The sequence below is a fragment of the Anabrus simplex genome, chromosome 1, assembly GCF_040414725.1.
Source record: "Anabrus simplex isolate iqAnaSimp1 chromosome 1, ASM4041472v1, whole genome shotgun sequence".
NCBI classification, from domain to species: Eukaryota; Metazoa; Arthropoda; class Insecta; order Orthoptera; family Tettigoniidae; genus Anabrus; species Anabrus simplex.
Genome location: NC_090265.1, coordinates 888,885,787 through 888,901,726, shown reverse-complemented (window position 1 = coordinate 888,901,726; position 15,940 = coordinate 888,885,787). Strand labels below are relative to the sequence as shown.

The 15,940-nt window shown below is 38.7% G+C and overlaps 1 protein-coding gene across 1 annotated transcript in view; it reads right to left on the bottom strand.

The window, feature by feature from the left end:
- Positions 1-15,940, bottom strand: part of LOC136857696 (vesicle-fusing ATPase 1) — a 241,275-nt gene that overhangs the window by 61,925 nt on the left and 163,410 nt on the right. Inside the window, exon 10 of the mRNA XM_067136554.2 lies at positions 8,543-8,731. Coding sequence (XP_066992655.2) covers positions 8,543-8,731 — 189 coding nt within the window. The remainder of the gene's footprint in view (positions 1-8,542; positions 8,732-15,940) is intronic.

Sequence of the window (15,940 nt, the reverse complement as noted above, 5' to 3'; positions counted from 1 at the left end):
TACTTTATTTCATCAAAATCATTAACATACATTTACTGATACAAAAAATTCATTATAAGACTAAAAATCAACACTCCCATCTCAGATGAATACAGTTAACGTTTACGACATTCACCGCACCTCCCCCTCCCTCTCCTCACCACTTCCCCTCACTAACGAACACAACAAGGTTATTGCCTACAGAACTACTATTTTTTTACATTATAGAGCTTAATGAATCCCTCAGGAGGATACTCTGACTTGAATGTCTGGAATGTGTGTTTGGATATTCTTATCTGTATACAAAGCGTCTTTGCCAATCGAGATGTTTTTAGCAGCTAATTATTCATCACTAAGAATAAGGTCTTATATGTTATATTTAATTCAGTTCCACAACTCATTTCATTAAAATCAATAACGTACATTTGCTACACACAAAAATACATTACAAGATGAAGTAGCACACCCGCCCCTCTCCATTATAAAAAAACCAGTGCGCACAACTTCCCATCACCCCATACACTTCTCCTCCCCTCTGCACAAAACAAAATTATTACCTACAAAGTTTCCCCAAAACAACTGGTGGTAGTCCAGACAATTGCTGAAGGTAACAGACGACAGCAGTTACAGTAAGTTTTAAGTATTATAAAGGTGGGGTGTACTCAAACGCTCTTAGAACTTGCTCAAGGTTGACAATACAGATTAATTATGAAGTTTAATTCTTGTGGTAGCAGCTAAGATAAGTACTAGAAAATTTCCATATATTATTGAAGTGGCAGTAGAGGACTAATACTTTCAATATTTGTACACATTTGTTCAAAACATCACCAGTTCATAATCACTGACTAGTTTATGCAACGTAAACAATATTGTACATATATGCACATGATTTAAAGCAATTTGATAGAATCTGATGAAGTTCGTGTAGAACGAAACATGTCATTCTTTGTTTAATACTGTGTATTTCTTTTTACAGGTATGTTATAGTGTTATATATTTTAACTTGTGTGTCTGACAGATTGAAAAGTTTTAAGTTACATTAGGTAGACGATGGAAAGTATGCCTTTCTTCTGAACGAAAAGCTGAGCTAATGTTACTTCAGCCAAACAACCACAGCAAAGGCTGGCTTGGGACCAACAATTCTCGTAGCTGTAGGCTGACATGCTATTGCGCTATGTAGTCTGGGACCACAGTAATAAGTTCTCTACCAAATCCTTACCCACGCCAGTTGTTGCTGGCACGTCATGCACGCTATGTGGCCGGGAATGCTAATTTAAATTTCTTAGAGCGGGAATCATCAACGTACTAAAGAGTGACATAAATGCTCTATCCAGGTTTCTTTAGCATGTATTTAATAGGGACATGAACTGGGAATTTGGAATAATGACATAATAACCATAGAAACACTAGAGAGGGACGTTTTAACCAAATATGTTATTGGCTTTACGTCCCACTAACCACTTTTACGGTTTTTGGAGACACTGAGGGCCAGAATTTCGTCTCGCTGGAGTTCTTTTATGTGCCAGTAAATTTACCAACACGAGGCTGAGATATCTGAGCACTTTCAAATACCACCGGACTGAGCCAGGATTGAATCTGCCAAGTTATGGTCAGAAGTCGGGCATCACAACTGACTGAGCCACTTAGTCCAGTAACGTTGACGTCGTCTTAACCAGTTTTGACTGTATTTCAGGGGCTTCTCCCCACTGCATTCCAAACATGGTACTTCAAAACTCTGGAACATCTGAAATTGGGGAAAGCGATCATCGTTTTTTCAAGGGAATTAGTAGTGGTTTCCTGTTGCCTTTTGCTGCTTCAAATTGGCCGCAGTACCCCAAACTGATAAAACAAATGCCAAAGGTAGCAGCAACCCTTAACATAGAGAACAGATGCTATGCGATGAATTTCAGTGCTATTTTGTTCATTGAGGGTTCGAAGTCCCACTAAGGGAGAACAAGTGCCTCAACCGTTGACAGCCTAAGAGAGTAGAGTTATTTACTGCCACTTGACACTCTGTGTAAGCCACATATTCCCATCTTTCTACACATTAGAACCTCGATTCTTCATTTCTGGAGGGACCATGAAAAATGTACAATACGGGAAAACTGATAATCCGGGAACAAATTAAAACCATCACAATAACGAAGTATATATACTGGAATCATAATATTACAAAAACTCCTACATAAATTACATGAGTTAAAAATCTTGATTAAATTCAGTTTTACAGTGGAAACTACGTCAGTATCCTGTGAAAACTTATTTCAGGTCAGTAACTTTGATCAGCCTAGTTCGTCGAAAAATATGCTACTAAACAATGCCAAGCAACAATCAACCACAAGTAGTTTTTATAGTTCTCTAATCTAATTAAATAAAACACACCAGTCAAGGAAGTTCTGGAACGAAAAAAAGATGGACCAGTAAAACATGTTTCCCGCTGTCCAAAGTAAGCCAGAATCACAAGAAGAAAAGAAGATAATGTGCATCCAATACAAAAAGGTACAACATGCCAAAATCCCTCCTTTTTCTTTTTAATCGTCCCTTGTTATTTGGTTAATGGTATATGTTGTAAGGGTTTGTATGGTAATTCTTCTACTGCCTTGAATTGAAAGGTTATGTTGTACTCGAGAAAATAGTTTTGATCCAAGTATCCATTCTCAAAAGTTCTGAAATGCATTATATTCAATTCTACCCATCACTAATCACACAAGCCACAAGGTTAAAAAAAAAAAAAAAAAAAAACCACGTTAAAACTCAAGAAATTTAGGTTTATTTGTGATCTTGAGATCAGATGTGAAACGTGTTGAGACACTCACTGCACAAGCCAGTAGGCAACAGGTGTGAAATGATAAAAACCTTTTAAATGTTAGGCTGCGCATATAAAATGACTTGTTTTTACAAGGAACTTAATGCAGACTTAAAAAACCCATCTTTTATTCGGGCCAATTCGGTAATATCACAAGACCTCCCATGGCTTTATGTATGTAACGTGCAGCATCCGTTCAGGTCACAAAAATACGATCTTATAAAATGCCCGATGGTGCCAAAAGAGTGCATCATTGAAAACTGTAGCAACTACGAAAAGTTCACCTTAGGTACGCCAAAATGAGAAACTGCAGAGAAACTACATTTTATAAAGACTTCGTCCCAATTACTCAGAAGTAAGACATGACCAACCACAACCGTAAGAATATCTCAAGTTATGAGACATAAAAAATCTTCCAAGCATACTGCAAACTCTCATGACTTGATCTTGACTGTAAGCCCAGTAACTACTGCCCAGAAAGAAGTGTTGAAAACCTGCTTGGCGGCACAATCGTAAAAAGTCTGCCAAAAATAAACATTGTAGATTTTTTTTACAAGTATGAACATCTGAGAAACTCATTCTGTCTTTAAGTAGAGCTCCTTCCAACTGTTGCAGCCACTCTGCTTCATGACTTCTGTGGTTTTCCGAAACAATACCAGGTGAATGAGATGTGAAGATAATCCTTCAAGCAACTTCACCGCTCATCGCTTCTTCTGGTAATTCTCTAATTACCACGTTGATGGGACCTTACACAAAGATCCATAGGACGTTGCCATCCTTTAGTTCTGGTGTCCGGTATATGTAGTAAGTTTTTGTAAGTATTGTACCACATAACTTAAAATCAGGCCTATTTGACTTTTAAAGGTTGTTAGGTTATACTCAAGAATATGGTTTTGATTGCAAGTATTGATTCTCGAATGTTCACGAATGCAATATATTTTATTTTGTCTATCTTGAAAAACCCTTGATCAAGGATTTAGCATTGATGGGGCCCAAATTTCTGGACGGTTAATGCGGAAAATTGCTTCTTCAAGGAACGGATAATGCAGGATTTTTAAAACACTTTTTTTAAAAGTTGCTTTATGTCACAGAAGAAAGTTGGGAAGAAGTTACACAAAAAATGGAAGCAGATGTAGGCCTAAGTGGCAGTTATAGGATGCTGTATGGACTTATAAGAAGTAAGAGGACAGAAAGAGTTACCACAAAATAGCAAAAAAGGAAGATGGTGAACTGTTAACACACCCAGAAGGGATAAACAGAAGATGGAAGGAGTATTTTGATAAGTTATTGAATGTCAACAATACAGGGGAGATAGAAGCAATACAGTGTGAGGACTCAAGAACAGAGGATGATATAAAAATGTAGGAGGTGGAGTTAGCGGTACAAAAGATGAAGATGGGAAAAGCAACAAGGATGGATGAAATCACTGTGGAAATAATAAAGGTTGCTGGACCTGTTGATATGCAATGGTTGTGATATACAGTAGAGTCCCGCTCATCCTACCTTCACTTATCCGACATTCCGTGTTATCCGACACTGGTAGACTTAATTTGAACTTTTGGTGGAGAATAAATGCACGGACACCCGGTGTGGAGGGTGCGACCGTGGGACAAGCACTGACCTGACCGCTGGTGGTAGGACCGGTTTTTCTCTCAAGGACAGGTACAGTGAGTCTTCAGTCATTGTTCATTATAGTATTGGTTGGGTGCGGATGTTATAGTTTTCATATCCTTTGCGAGTATGGCGAGTAAATGGAAGAAAGTGATTGTTTCTATGGAAGACAAGTTGAGTGCATTAAAGAAACTGGACAAAGGGGAAACTCTTCAAAAAGTGGCTTCAGATTATGGTGCTGGACATGTTACAGTGGGAGACTGGGAAAAAAAGAGGGAAGAAATTGAAAAGTGGTGCTCTACCAGAGCAACAAGTGATGCACTGAAAATTAGAAAAACAATGAAAAAACATGAGTACGAAAAAGTACGTGAAGTGCTATTTCTTTGGTTCACTCAACACCGGGAAAAGGGCCTGCCAATATCTGGCCCCATTCTGCAAGAAAAGGCGGTGTATTTCCAGAAAGAGTTTAATGAAGGGGACCCTAATTTTACTGCCAGTGCGGGGTGGCTTGATCAGTGGAAAAAACGGTACGGCATTAGGCAGCTTAATATCTGTGGAGAAAAACTGTCATCTAAATCCGATGAGGTTGTGAAATTTAAAAAGGAATTTCAAGAAATAATTCTTGCTGAAGGATTAACCAGTGATCAGATTTTTAATTGTGATGAGACTGGGCTAAATTTCAAGATGCTGCCATCAAAAACTCTCGCAGCCCAAGCCGAGACGTCTGCACCTGGCTACAAGCATAGTAAGGAAAGAGTTACTGTTCTTGCCTGTAGTAATGTTATTGGAAACTTAAAAGTAAAATTGCTTATGACTGGTAAAGCAAGAAGCCTAAGGCTTTTAAAAACATTTCTGTTAATGCTCTTCCAGTCCATTACATGAATCAGAAGGCTGCCTGGATGTCTGCTGACATCTTTAAAGACTTTTTTTTTTTTTTTTTTTTACACAGTTTGTTCCAGATGTAGAAAAATTTCTAGCTTTGAACAATCTCCCTAGAAAAGCGCTTCTACTAGACAACGCTCCATCACACCCAAATGAAGAGCAACTTAGAAGTGGCGACATCAAAGTCATGTTCCTCCCTCCTAACGTGACGTCATTATGCCAGCCAATGGACCAAGGTGTGCTGGAAACACTGAAGAGGAAATATAGGCAGAAACTCCTTTCATCCCTGATAGAGGAAATGGACAATGGCAACGACACGATAGAAAAGTTAAATCAACATAAAAGACGTGGCACATTGGATAGCGCAGTCTTGGGAAGAAGTTGAAACGACGACATTAGCAAAGTCTTGGAACATATTGTTTAGTGAGGTTGAACATCGAGAGGTGGTACAAGAAGACATGGAAAATATTGTGCCCCTACTGAATTGCATTCCTGGCTGTGAGGATGCTACGACTGAAGATGCGAGTAAGTGGTGTGCACAAGATCAGGTGTTTGAACTAACTGACCCTGATATTACTGATTTTGTGAATGCTAATGGAAATGAGGATGATGATGAAGAAGAACGAGGCATTGCAGAACAAGAGGAGAAAACGATGACTCACAGTGAAGGATTAAGTGCATTGGAAATGGCATTAACCTACGTTGAGCAACAGCCAGAAGCAAGCGCAACGGAGGTGCTGATTTTTCGTCGATGGCGGGATCTCGCAGCAAGAAAACATGGATCAGCAGGCAAGCAGACATTGTTGACAAGTTTCTTTTCGTAAGACATTTGGAATGCTTTCGTTCAATACTGCATGCACTGTACAATTGAACAGATAATGCAATAAACAGAGTACCGTAAAACATGTCATTGTTTTAGTACTAGAATACAGCCTTCCTGTTTGTTTCGGTTCATTTTCAAAGTTGTTCTGTATTATCAGACATTTTCGGTGATCCAACACACTCCAGGTCCCGTTTAGGTCAGATAATCTAGACTCTACTGTAGATGTTGATTCCCCCGGGAATGAGTTAGCTGGAAAATTTATAATGTCCAATAACGGACCATTTATATTGGTATTATAAATTTACTCATTCGAGACAAATATTTCAGATTCCCTATGGGAATCAACATCTATATCATATGATAGCCAAGCAGGCATCAATTTTTAGTAAAGAGACAAAGTCTCTCATAGTGCATTGGCACTGCCGGTGGCTCCAAGTAGCCTACGCAGTGGCCTGCACGGTATGCACTAGCCAGCGTCTTGGTAGGTGTGCTAGGTACCAACTGATGAGCCCAACCTAGCACACGAGGGTGAAAAGCTGGCAACCGGGAATGAGTTAGCTGGAAAATTTATAATGTCCAATAATGGACCATTTATAATGGTATGCAATGGTTGTACCGACTACTAAAGTGTATGTGGTAACACAAATGTGTACCAGAAGACCAGAAGGGGACAGGAAAGTTTGTAGTAACTGTAAAGGAACCACATTTATATTGCACGTAGTTAAAATACTGGAAAGAATATTAGAAAGAATGAGAAGAACGATTGAAGAAGAGTGGAAGATCTACAGTGGACCCAATCTTTAGCATGAGACAGGTGAAGGAAAAGAACTGTGAGTATGAAATGGATCTGGTCATGATTTTCATAGATATAGAAAAGGCTTATGATAGTGTCCCCAGAGAGAAGGTTTGGGAAACCATGGTTAAAAAGAGACTCTGAAGAGAAATGTTAAAAATGGTGCAAGCAATGCACAACTGTGTTAGCCGAGTACTGACCCCAGTTGGAAAAACAGAAAGGTTTAGGAATAAGACTGGACTAAGACAGGGGAGTGTGCTGTCACCACTTTTGATTATTATGGTCATGGATGAAATTGTAAAGGAAACAAAGGAAGCCTAAGGAGATAAAGAGATGAAGATACTGCTATTTGCAGATGATTTTGTGATCTGTGGAAAGAACAGCAAAAAAATGCAACAACAACTAGATGTACTGAACGAAAAAATTGAGAAGTATGGCATGAAAATCAGTACAGAGAAAAGCAAGACTATGGTGATGTCGAGAGGGGAAAGGCAAGGAAAGGGCACTGTGTGAAAATTGGAAGTCAGAGTCTGGAAATTGTGGACAGTTTTAAATACCTAGGAAGTGAATTAATGAAAAATGCTAGGGTGGACATGGAGATCAGCAGGAGGGTACAGCAGAGTAATGCATTCTACCAAAGTGTAAGAAAACTTGTTTGGAGCAAAGAAGTACCAAGGAAAAGTAAAAAGATAATGTACAGAATGTAATATGTACACATACTTGACTTATGCAGCTGAGACTTGGACTTTGACTAGCAGGCAAGAGAGTAGAATTCAAGCCAGTGAGATAAAATTCCTAAGAGGTATGACAGGAAAGACAAGGAAAGAAAGAGTGAGAAATGATGTTAGGAAGGAAGTTGGGATAGGAAAGTTAAATGAGAGAGTTGAAAAGAATAAACTAAGGTGGTTTGGACATGTAAAGAGGATGGAGAATAATAGAATTCCAAGACAGATGCTGGAGGCAAAGTGCGAGGGCAAGAGAGCAAGAGGAAGACCTAGAACAAAGTGGACTGAATCAATGAAGAAGACTAAATTTAGACTGGGACAAGACTGCGAAAGAGGAATGGCGGAAGGAAAGAGGAAGATGGAGAAGTGCCATAAATAACCGACCCGGCAGGAACTAGATAAGGGGAAATGATGATGATGATGATGATGATGTCACACTGACACAAATAGGTCTTATGGCGACGATGGGACAGAAAAGGGTTAGGAGTGGGAAGGAAGAGGCCGTGGCCTTAATTAACGAACAGCCCCAGCATTTGCCTGGTGTGAAAATGGGGAAACCATGGAAAACCATGTTCAGGGCAGCCGACAGTGACATTCAAACCCATCTCCTGAATACTGGGTAATGGCCGCACTGAAGTGCCTGCAAATATCAAGCTCAGTGGAAACAAGATTTAATTATGATGTTTGCAGGACCATGTAATTAGAACAAATAATCTGGGAAAGAATAGTTTCTGGGAAGGGATAATCGAGGTTCCACTGTATACGACTTGTTCTACGAATACACATACCTCTCTCCTACATTACAGCCTTTGGATCTAGTTTCTGATTGAAGCAACAATGTACACCAACTACAATATCACCAATTAAATGTAAATTAGTCAGTTTAACAACTATCTCCATTAATAAAAAATGTCACCACTCACAGGTTTAATGTCATGTTCCAAAGCGTTCAGGAAGTCTGCTCTTGATACCATCAGCTTCTCCATGGCCTCAGGATCAACTTCCACTTTGCTTGCAGCCTTGATCAACCTATTCATTGCTGTAGACTGCGCAGCACGAACAAGACCTTCTAATTCGGCACCGGAGAAGTTCTTTGTAAGCGTTGCCAATTCCTGTCAAACATATTTTAGCAATTACTAGTATTTGATCAAAAGGGGTGCTTCTATTGCAACAGAACATATAAACAAAGAAAAACAAACTGTACATGATATTTACTATATTTAAGTAATAAACATTTTCATACCACATATAGCATTCATAATAGGTCAAATATCTGTTCCTAAAAATGTCTGATACACTAGCATCTGCAGTAACATGCAAGGCTTAATATCAACACAATTCCCATAAATCTGATATACTGATTCACAGAGGGCCAAAGATGAAATACGGTATTTACCCAAATATAAGACAACCTCCAAAAATGATCTTGATTTTCAGAGGTGGAGTTTCACAAGAGTTTCATTTGTGTTATGAAATGAAACACACTCAGGCATCACCTAGTATTACTGCTGTATGAAAAAAATAATACAGTACCCTGTCAGCCAAATATAAGCAATTCAGTCATACTGAAAAATACAGTAATCTTAATTTTGTTTTTTGTCATCACTTTCATCACTTGATTCTGAAAGTTCATTATTTTCTTCCAAAGAACGTCGTTACTGATCCATCCATGTTAGACAAACACTTCTTGAAATCGTGCATAATTGATTCTGGGACGAAATGGAAACAAAATTATAAACAATGACTAGCATAATTAATTAACATAATTAAAGGATAATTACACCTACACATACCTGCTGAGATGATGTTCCGTGCAGTCTTGAGGGAACATTTACCAGCAAGCAACCATTCCTCGTAGAGACGTCGAAGGGGGTCCTTAAATGGTTTACTCACAATGACAACTACCTGCAGCTGAAAGATCATTCCTTCTGGTATGAACACTAAATCTGTATTAAGTTCAGAAACAGCTGCCTTCACATTTGGTGTCAAACACCCTTTCAATGCATCCATCCACAGACCACCTCACTGATTCAGGAGTACAGCCGCCTTCTCCACACTTCAGCAGTCATCTAGCCTTCATCATTACTTCTGAATATAATGCCACTTTGGCAGATTCTGCCTATTCAATATTACGAATGGTGGAAGCTTCCTTCCAACAGCCAATACTGCCAACATAACTTATTTGAAGTTTTTTCACTGTCACTAGTTTTAACACAGATTTTGAACCTACTGTATCAAATGCAGTATTGGAAAGAATATTGAAGTACACTGGAGTGTTTCGTCTGCACTCCTGATTTGAGATAGAAACTAACTGTACTGCATATGAAGACAAATTACATGCTGCTGATATTAAAATAATTTTCGCAGCCTTTGTGCCAGTGTGGTTCTTCTACGAAGAGCTAGACCACGCCTCCGCATGAACCTCAAAGTCCATCCTACACTCTCTTTAAATTACTGCTGTGGTATCCGGTGTAACAACGATTCTTCCATGGCTTTCATTCTTATAGTTTCCCACGAAATAAGAAGACCATTCTCTCATTTCTCGTGCACATATTCCTGGATTACCATTTCTAGGCCCTTGAAATTGCCATCTTACAGTCCTGAAATGCCTTCCGCATAGAAAGGGCATATTTTAAGGTTTCCTTCCATTTTCTCCAATGTTGAACATTAGCTTCTGTAACACTAAGTTTGTGCTGCAAGGCAGTTGTTGGTTTCCACAAATTTCACCACTTTAAGTTTCAAGTTTGCATTGTAACTGCAAAGCATAAAAAAAAGAAATGCGATTCCAACATTAAAGTACCTGTCTTCTTAACATGATCACCCACATCACCTTTTTCAAAGAAATGTACATAAAAGGAGATTCAAGAAACTAGCATGTGCACACACTGCTTTCAATGCTGGTGAGAAACAGGTAGAGGCAGGCAGGCAGGCAGGCTGCACGCTCACCACACACGCTTGTGATTAAATGAGATATCGAGATGGCGATCGCCACAAGTCAAATCGAACAGAATTCTTTGTTAAGAATATTTTTTGACAGCACATCCATGCAATTTTACTGTCGATTGTAATCTTTCATTCTGCTTGTTTGGCGGCAAATGTGTATCAGCTCCAACTGTAAAGTCAGCTCAGCTGTCTCTTACATACAGTCTGGGAAGTTTGTTCCATGGTAATTACTTGCCTTGCCTTTGCTGGCGAGATGTAGTGTTTACAGTGCACTATGTCTTCCGGTACGGGCTAGAATAAATTTGTTACTTTCATTGCCCTGTCTCAGTCTCATCCTTGGCTTTGACAATATGAAAGTGACTGAGGTATGAGTGATGCTAGTAATACCATTCCTTATGCAGCCAGTCCCTGTTATGAATGGTGTGAAAATATCGCTCATAGGGTCAGTTGGTGCATGCATTTCAGTGGGCTTGGCAGACTGATATGTAATAGCAACTTCTGGCTCAGTGAGGAAAGCAACGGGAAACTACCTCATTCCTCACTTCCCTAGTATGCCTCTTCAGTGACGCCTAGGCTGTTTATGGCAGCTGTTGGCGGAGCTGTGGAGGATCAAACCAGCCTTTGGGCTGAATACCCAACATACATACACATGAATAACGGACACCAAAAAATATATTAATTCATTATTGAATCAATTTATTTAATATAATTTCCTACATAACAAGACTCTCAAATATTACAGCATCAACGACATACACATAAGCGACAAGCATATGATGAATCTAAAGGTTAGAATGTTTAAGTTTGTGGTAGATTGTATACATAATGATTGTTAACCTTGTCACAAAATCACATCACACTGGAGTCCGCGTATACTGGTATGAGAGTTTACACTTTCCGCCTCTCACACCGTTCATCGAAAGTATTGTTTTTTGTGTAGAATCCCACTCCACTATATATGAATGGCAGAGTGGAAATTTCTACAGTTTGGTTTCACTCTATTCCATTAAGTAGGAGCTAAGACTGACCTAGAAACATGTGGGGTAAAACATGCTGCGGCTGCACTCCAATACGAAAATAGATATTTTTGACTATTACACGCTATTAGCTATGTAAAAATAAAAACAACCCAGAGTGGAACAGGGAAAAAACAGTTTTAAGATAGCCACATTTAAGAGAAAAATATAGTCTTATTACTACCAAAGGATAGAAACTACCATAAGTTTGTATACTGTCTTATAAAACTGGGACTAATTTTGACCCCATATATATAGGGTCATCTTCAGCCATGCTCCAATTGGAAGACATATGCACACATATAACCAATAATAAATTAAACACTTTGGTATATCACAAGTTTAGTCTTAATTTAAACCATTGATGAAGTCCGAACAACACATCCAGACTAAAACTAATTGACACATCAAAACAGTTGTGGTTGATGCCGAACTATGTCGTCGCTCTTACAGCAGTCAAATGTTTTTTAGTTGATCTGAGAGTTGGCACAGATGAGCAACTTGATTTATAATTTATGTTTGTTCAATGCAATATGGGTAATGAATTTATGTAGCTTGAAGGGACATTTGTAATTTGCAGATAAGAAAGGCACCATGCTCAACATATTGGAGAACTGTTACATTAATTTAGAACAGTACTTTAACCCTAACCATAATATTAATGAAATAAATGAAAAATCTAATATTCTATTTGATATAATCATTCCTATATACACAAAGTATGAACGGAAAAAAGACACGGCAAGTCCACCAATCAGTTCAAACCTACCTAACCACCGCTATCATAAACTATATTCCTGCTCCCTCTTAACTATCAATCTGGTGTTGGTGTCCCTGTCAGATGCACATAACTTACGAAGAACACAGGGGCGAGTCTCATATAGCTATATATATTTATCTTGATCTCCTAGCTTCCCTTCTTTTCTCAATAACTTACTTCAAATTATTTTATTTTCAGACATTCACATCAATTAACCCATCAAAGCCCAATGTCACCTACAGGTGACACCTAATAATAACATTTCCTGCTCATGAGGCTGCTTTAACTTTTCTGCCTGTTGAAAGTATTTAAGAAAAGGTCTTATAATTTGAAATGGACCCGTTCTGAACTCTTAGCCTGCACTGATCAGTCAGCTCTCGCTCAGATAAAAGAGGAAACGGACTGGATTGAAGTGGTGAAGCAACTGCAAGTTATTGTGGCATGAAAAGCATGTGATAAAAGGTAATTTTATTTTGCATTTTATGCATGTATATTGCTTAAAGGTTCAATAATGAAAGTGATACATTCTTAAACATAATATTATAATTTAAGCATACGTTATTGCCATGAAAATGCTTGGTGTCATCTGTAGGCCTTTTGTCCAGTTTCAATTATGAATAGTATCTGATATTCACTTCATGTTTTTTCTCTCTCTTCAGTCTGACACTGGATAAGCTACTACAAATGTTGGAAGATGACAGTAATAATACACGCCAGATGATATGTTTCCTCAAAATTATGGGCAATTTACGGATGAGGGAAGTGGCGATGAAGCAACTGATTCTGTCGATGTCAATCCCCTTCCTGGTAGAATGTCGAGGTTGACGGTATAAATATATAGTGAAACTCTGTTAAGAAGTTTTTCAAGGGACTGCAAAAAAAAAAAAAAAAACTTAAGCAGGAAACTTCTTAAAAGGGGTAATGCCCCAAAACTTATTCTGTACTTTGAAATACATGTGAAACACACAGCCAACAGATTTCCTTGTTTGTGAACAATACCGAAATAGGCCGATATATAAGAGCTGCTAACAGAACGCCACAATATAAAAATTTGATTATCAAGACAATATTTTTAGAGAAAGTAAAATAATTGAACATATCGTATTATACATATATTTTACTTAATTTTACCCCGTGGCAAGGTTCTCCCTTCAAAACTATAGACATATCCGGAATAAGCTAGTAAAAAAGTGCGAATTAATCGAGAGTAAAAACGTTGCAAGGTTTGCTTATTTTAGCAGGCAGAACCATTTCCTTCCACGCATCCCTTTCCTCTGCACACACACACTCTGCTTCGCCACAAATTGTTTTGTAAACGATGCCAGCTCGATTTTTAAAGCAGTCCAGCCACCCGTTCGACGCGGTAAAAGGTACCCTTAATTTGCATGCAATTTTTTGGCTTTCTCCTTCACAATAATCCTACTGAAAGGTATGTTTAAACTTCGCTGCTGTTTAAACCATATTAGCAGAGCTTGTTCTATTTCATCATAATTTTCAGATTTAACTTCCTTGCAATTTGCTAAAGCATTCCCTGCAGAAGCAAAGATCTCTTCTTTCTTCACTATAATACTGTTCAAAGTAGACGGCTGCATCCCGAGCTCCTTTGCCAAAGCAACACGGGGAAGTGTAGACGACTCCACTTTCCTTATTATCTCCACTTTGTCTTTTATTGTTAGCCTTTTGCTTGATCTCTTTCCTCTGAGTTCCACTCATTTTCACTTAAAACATTTGTATGTTGATATTACAAATACAACTAACTTCACTGACTCCTATTCATACTAATTACGACGCTACACTATGCTTGGCATACCGTAGCTTAGGCTTACAAGACGCAAAGACAAGATGTGTACTACAGTTTGTTAGCATGTGCTTTCTATCTTCCTCACACTCCCAACACCTGCTTCAAGGATAACGGCAGCAAATGGGAAATCTGGCAACTTATTCTTAGAGATTCTTAGACCCTAGGCCTAAATCGCCCCTGCATTCCTACTGGTTGTCACGGCAACGGGCGTAGTTTATGGCTTTTTCGCAAGTACCACATGGCCAAACCAGTACTGAGTTTATTTTCCCGCTTCAATCCTCTTCATGCTATAGGTAATGAAGAAACACAGGTTCGAAGTTGCAGAAATGAGTACATGGAAAAGTATCTGGGGTATTATGTGTGAGTGATAAAGGTGCAGTAGCAACGCTAACACATCTAACCATAAACAGTTTCTTTCCCCGCGAGACTTCTATTTCATGTGTCCTCATCCTTGTGCTATGTTCTAATAATGCGATGTAATAATTACGAGTGACACGATAATACAATGTTTAGCTCGTATAAAGGTAAAATTAAAAATAACTTTCAATTTTATGCCAACACGTGGTATTGCAATGCCTCTGTTTGCCTCCCACCAACACCCAGTTTGGCTATCAACATTCGTTCAACTTCGTAAACAATCCGGATCTTTCGGCCGGCTATGGCGGCATGTGTATCAGCTGGCTGCTGGCAAGTCGGCTGTTTCCTCCATAGAGTCGGGAAGTTGTTTTTGTTTACCTCACTAATAATGGACATGGAAAATCTTATCAGTTTAGTTCAAAAACGTAATTTCCTCTACGACAAGACCCATAAGTATTATTGCAACAACGTAAGAGAGAATGCCTGGAAGGAAATAAGCAAGGAAATGAAAAATCAAACAGGTTAGAATATTCAATTTTGTGGTGGATTAATAGTAATGTTGTGGACAAATACACTTTATGGTTTTTAATTAATGTTTAGGCCACCTCAATTAACAACACCCTGTCGCGGCCCGCAAATTACTGCATTAAAGTTTTATCAAACCATCCATTGCGTGCTTTATGTTTCCTACATAGAATCCTGTTCTATTCTATTCTGCTAGATGGAACGGTGGAGTGAAAATTTCGACTGATGGGTTCGATTCGATTCCACAAGGTGAGAGTGAGCATCTGGTGTCCGTGTTGTCATAGCATGACGTCGTATGGCTTTGGCAAGCCCACACAGGTTCCGTGACACCAGAGACACGAAGCGAGCGCTGCTTTGAGCGGACGTTTTCTATCTCAAGGGGCTCTAAAATCTGAACTGTTTAACCGGGAAATATATTTAAAACAGAACACTTTAAACGGGAAAAATATACATATATCTTAATGCAACTGATCAAAGGACCAAGAATATCACACTTATTAGGCGGGAAAACTTCTTATGCGGGAACTTCTTAACCGAGTTTCACTGTATGTGATATCAGCTTATGATGGTACGCTGATACCTTCTAATGAAATGCAGCAGGCATCTGGTCTTTCTAGGACCAATAAACCAGCATCTTCCATGAAAAGATACAATACATTACATTGTGGGCAGCTACAGATAAGAATAATTCTTCTTATTATTTTATTTTCCGATTGGGTGAGGTGATGTGCATGAGGAACCTTCTGAATATGACAGAGCGCAACTGTCTGCAGTTCAGTGTTTTGAGTTACTGTTCATTCAAGAAGAATCTCATTGTGAAAATGACCACGTTATACACTCCGCACAAGAACCATATGCTAGACATAACTGTGGTCAATTGCTACGCGATTTGGGTACCTCATAGACTTTGAGCCTTACC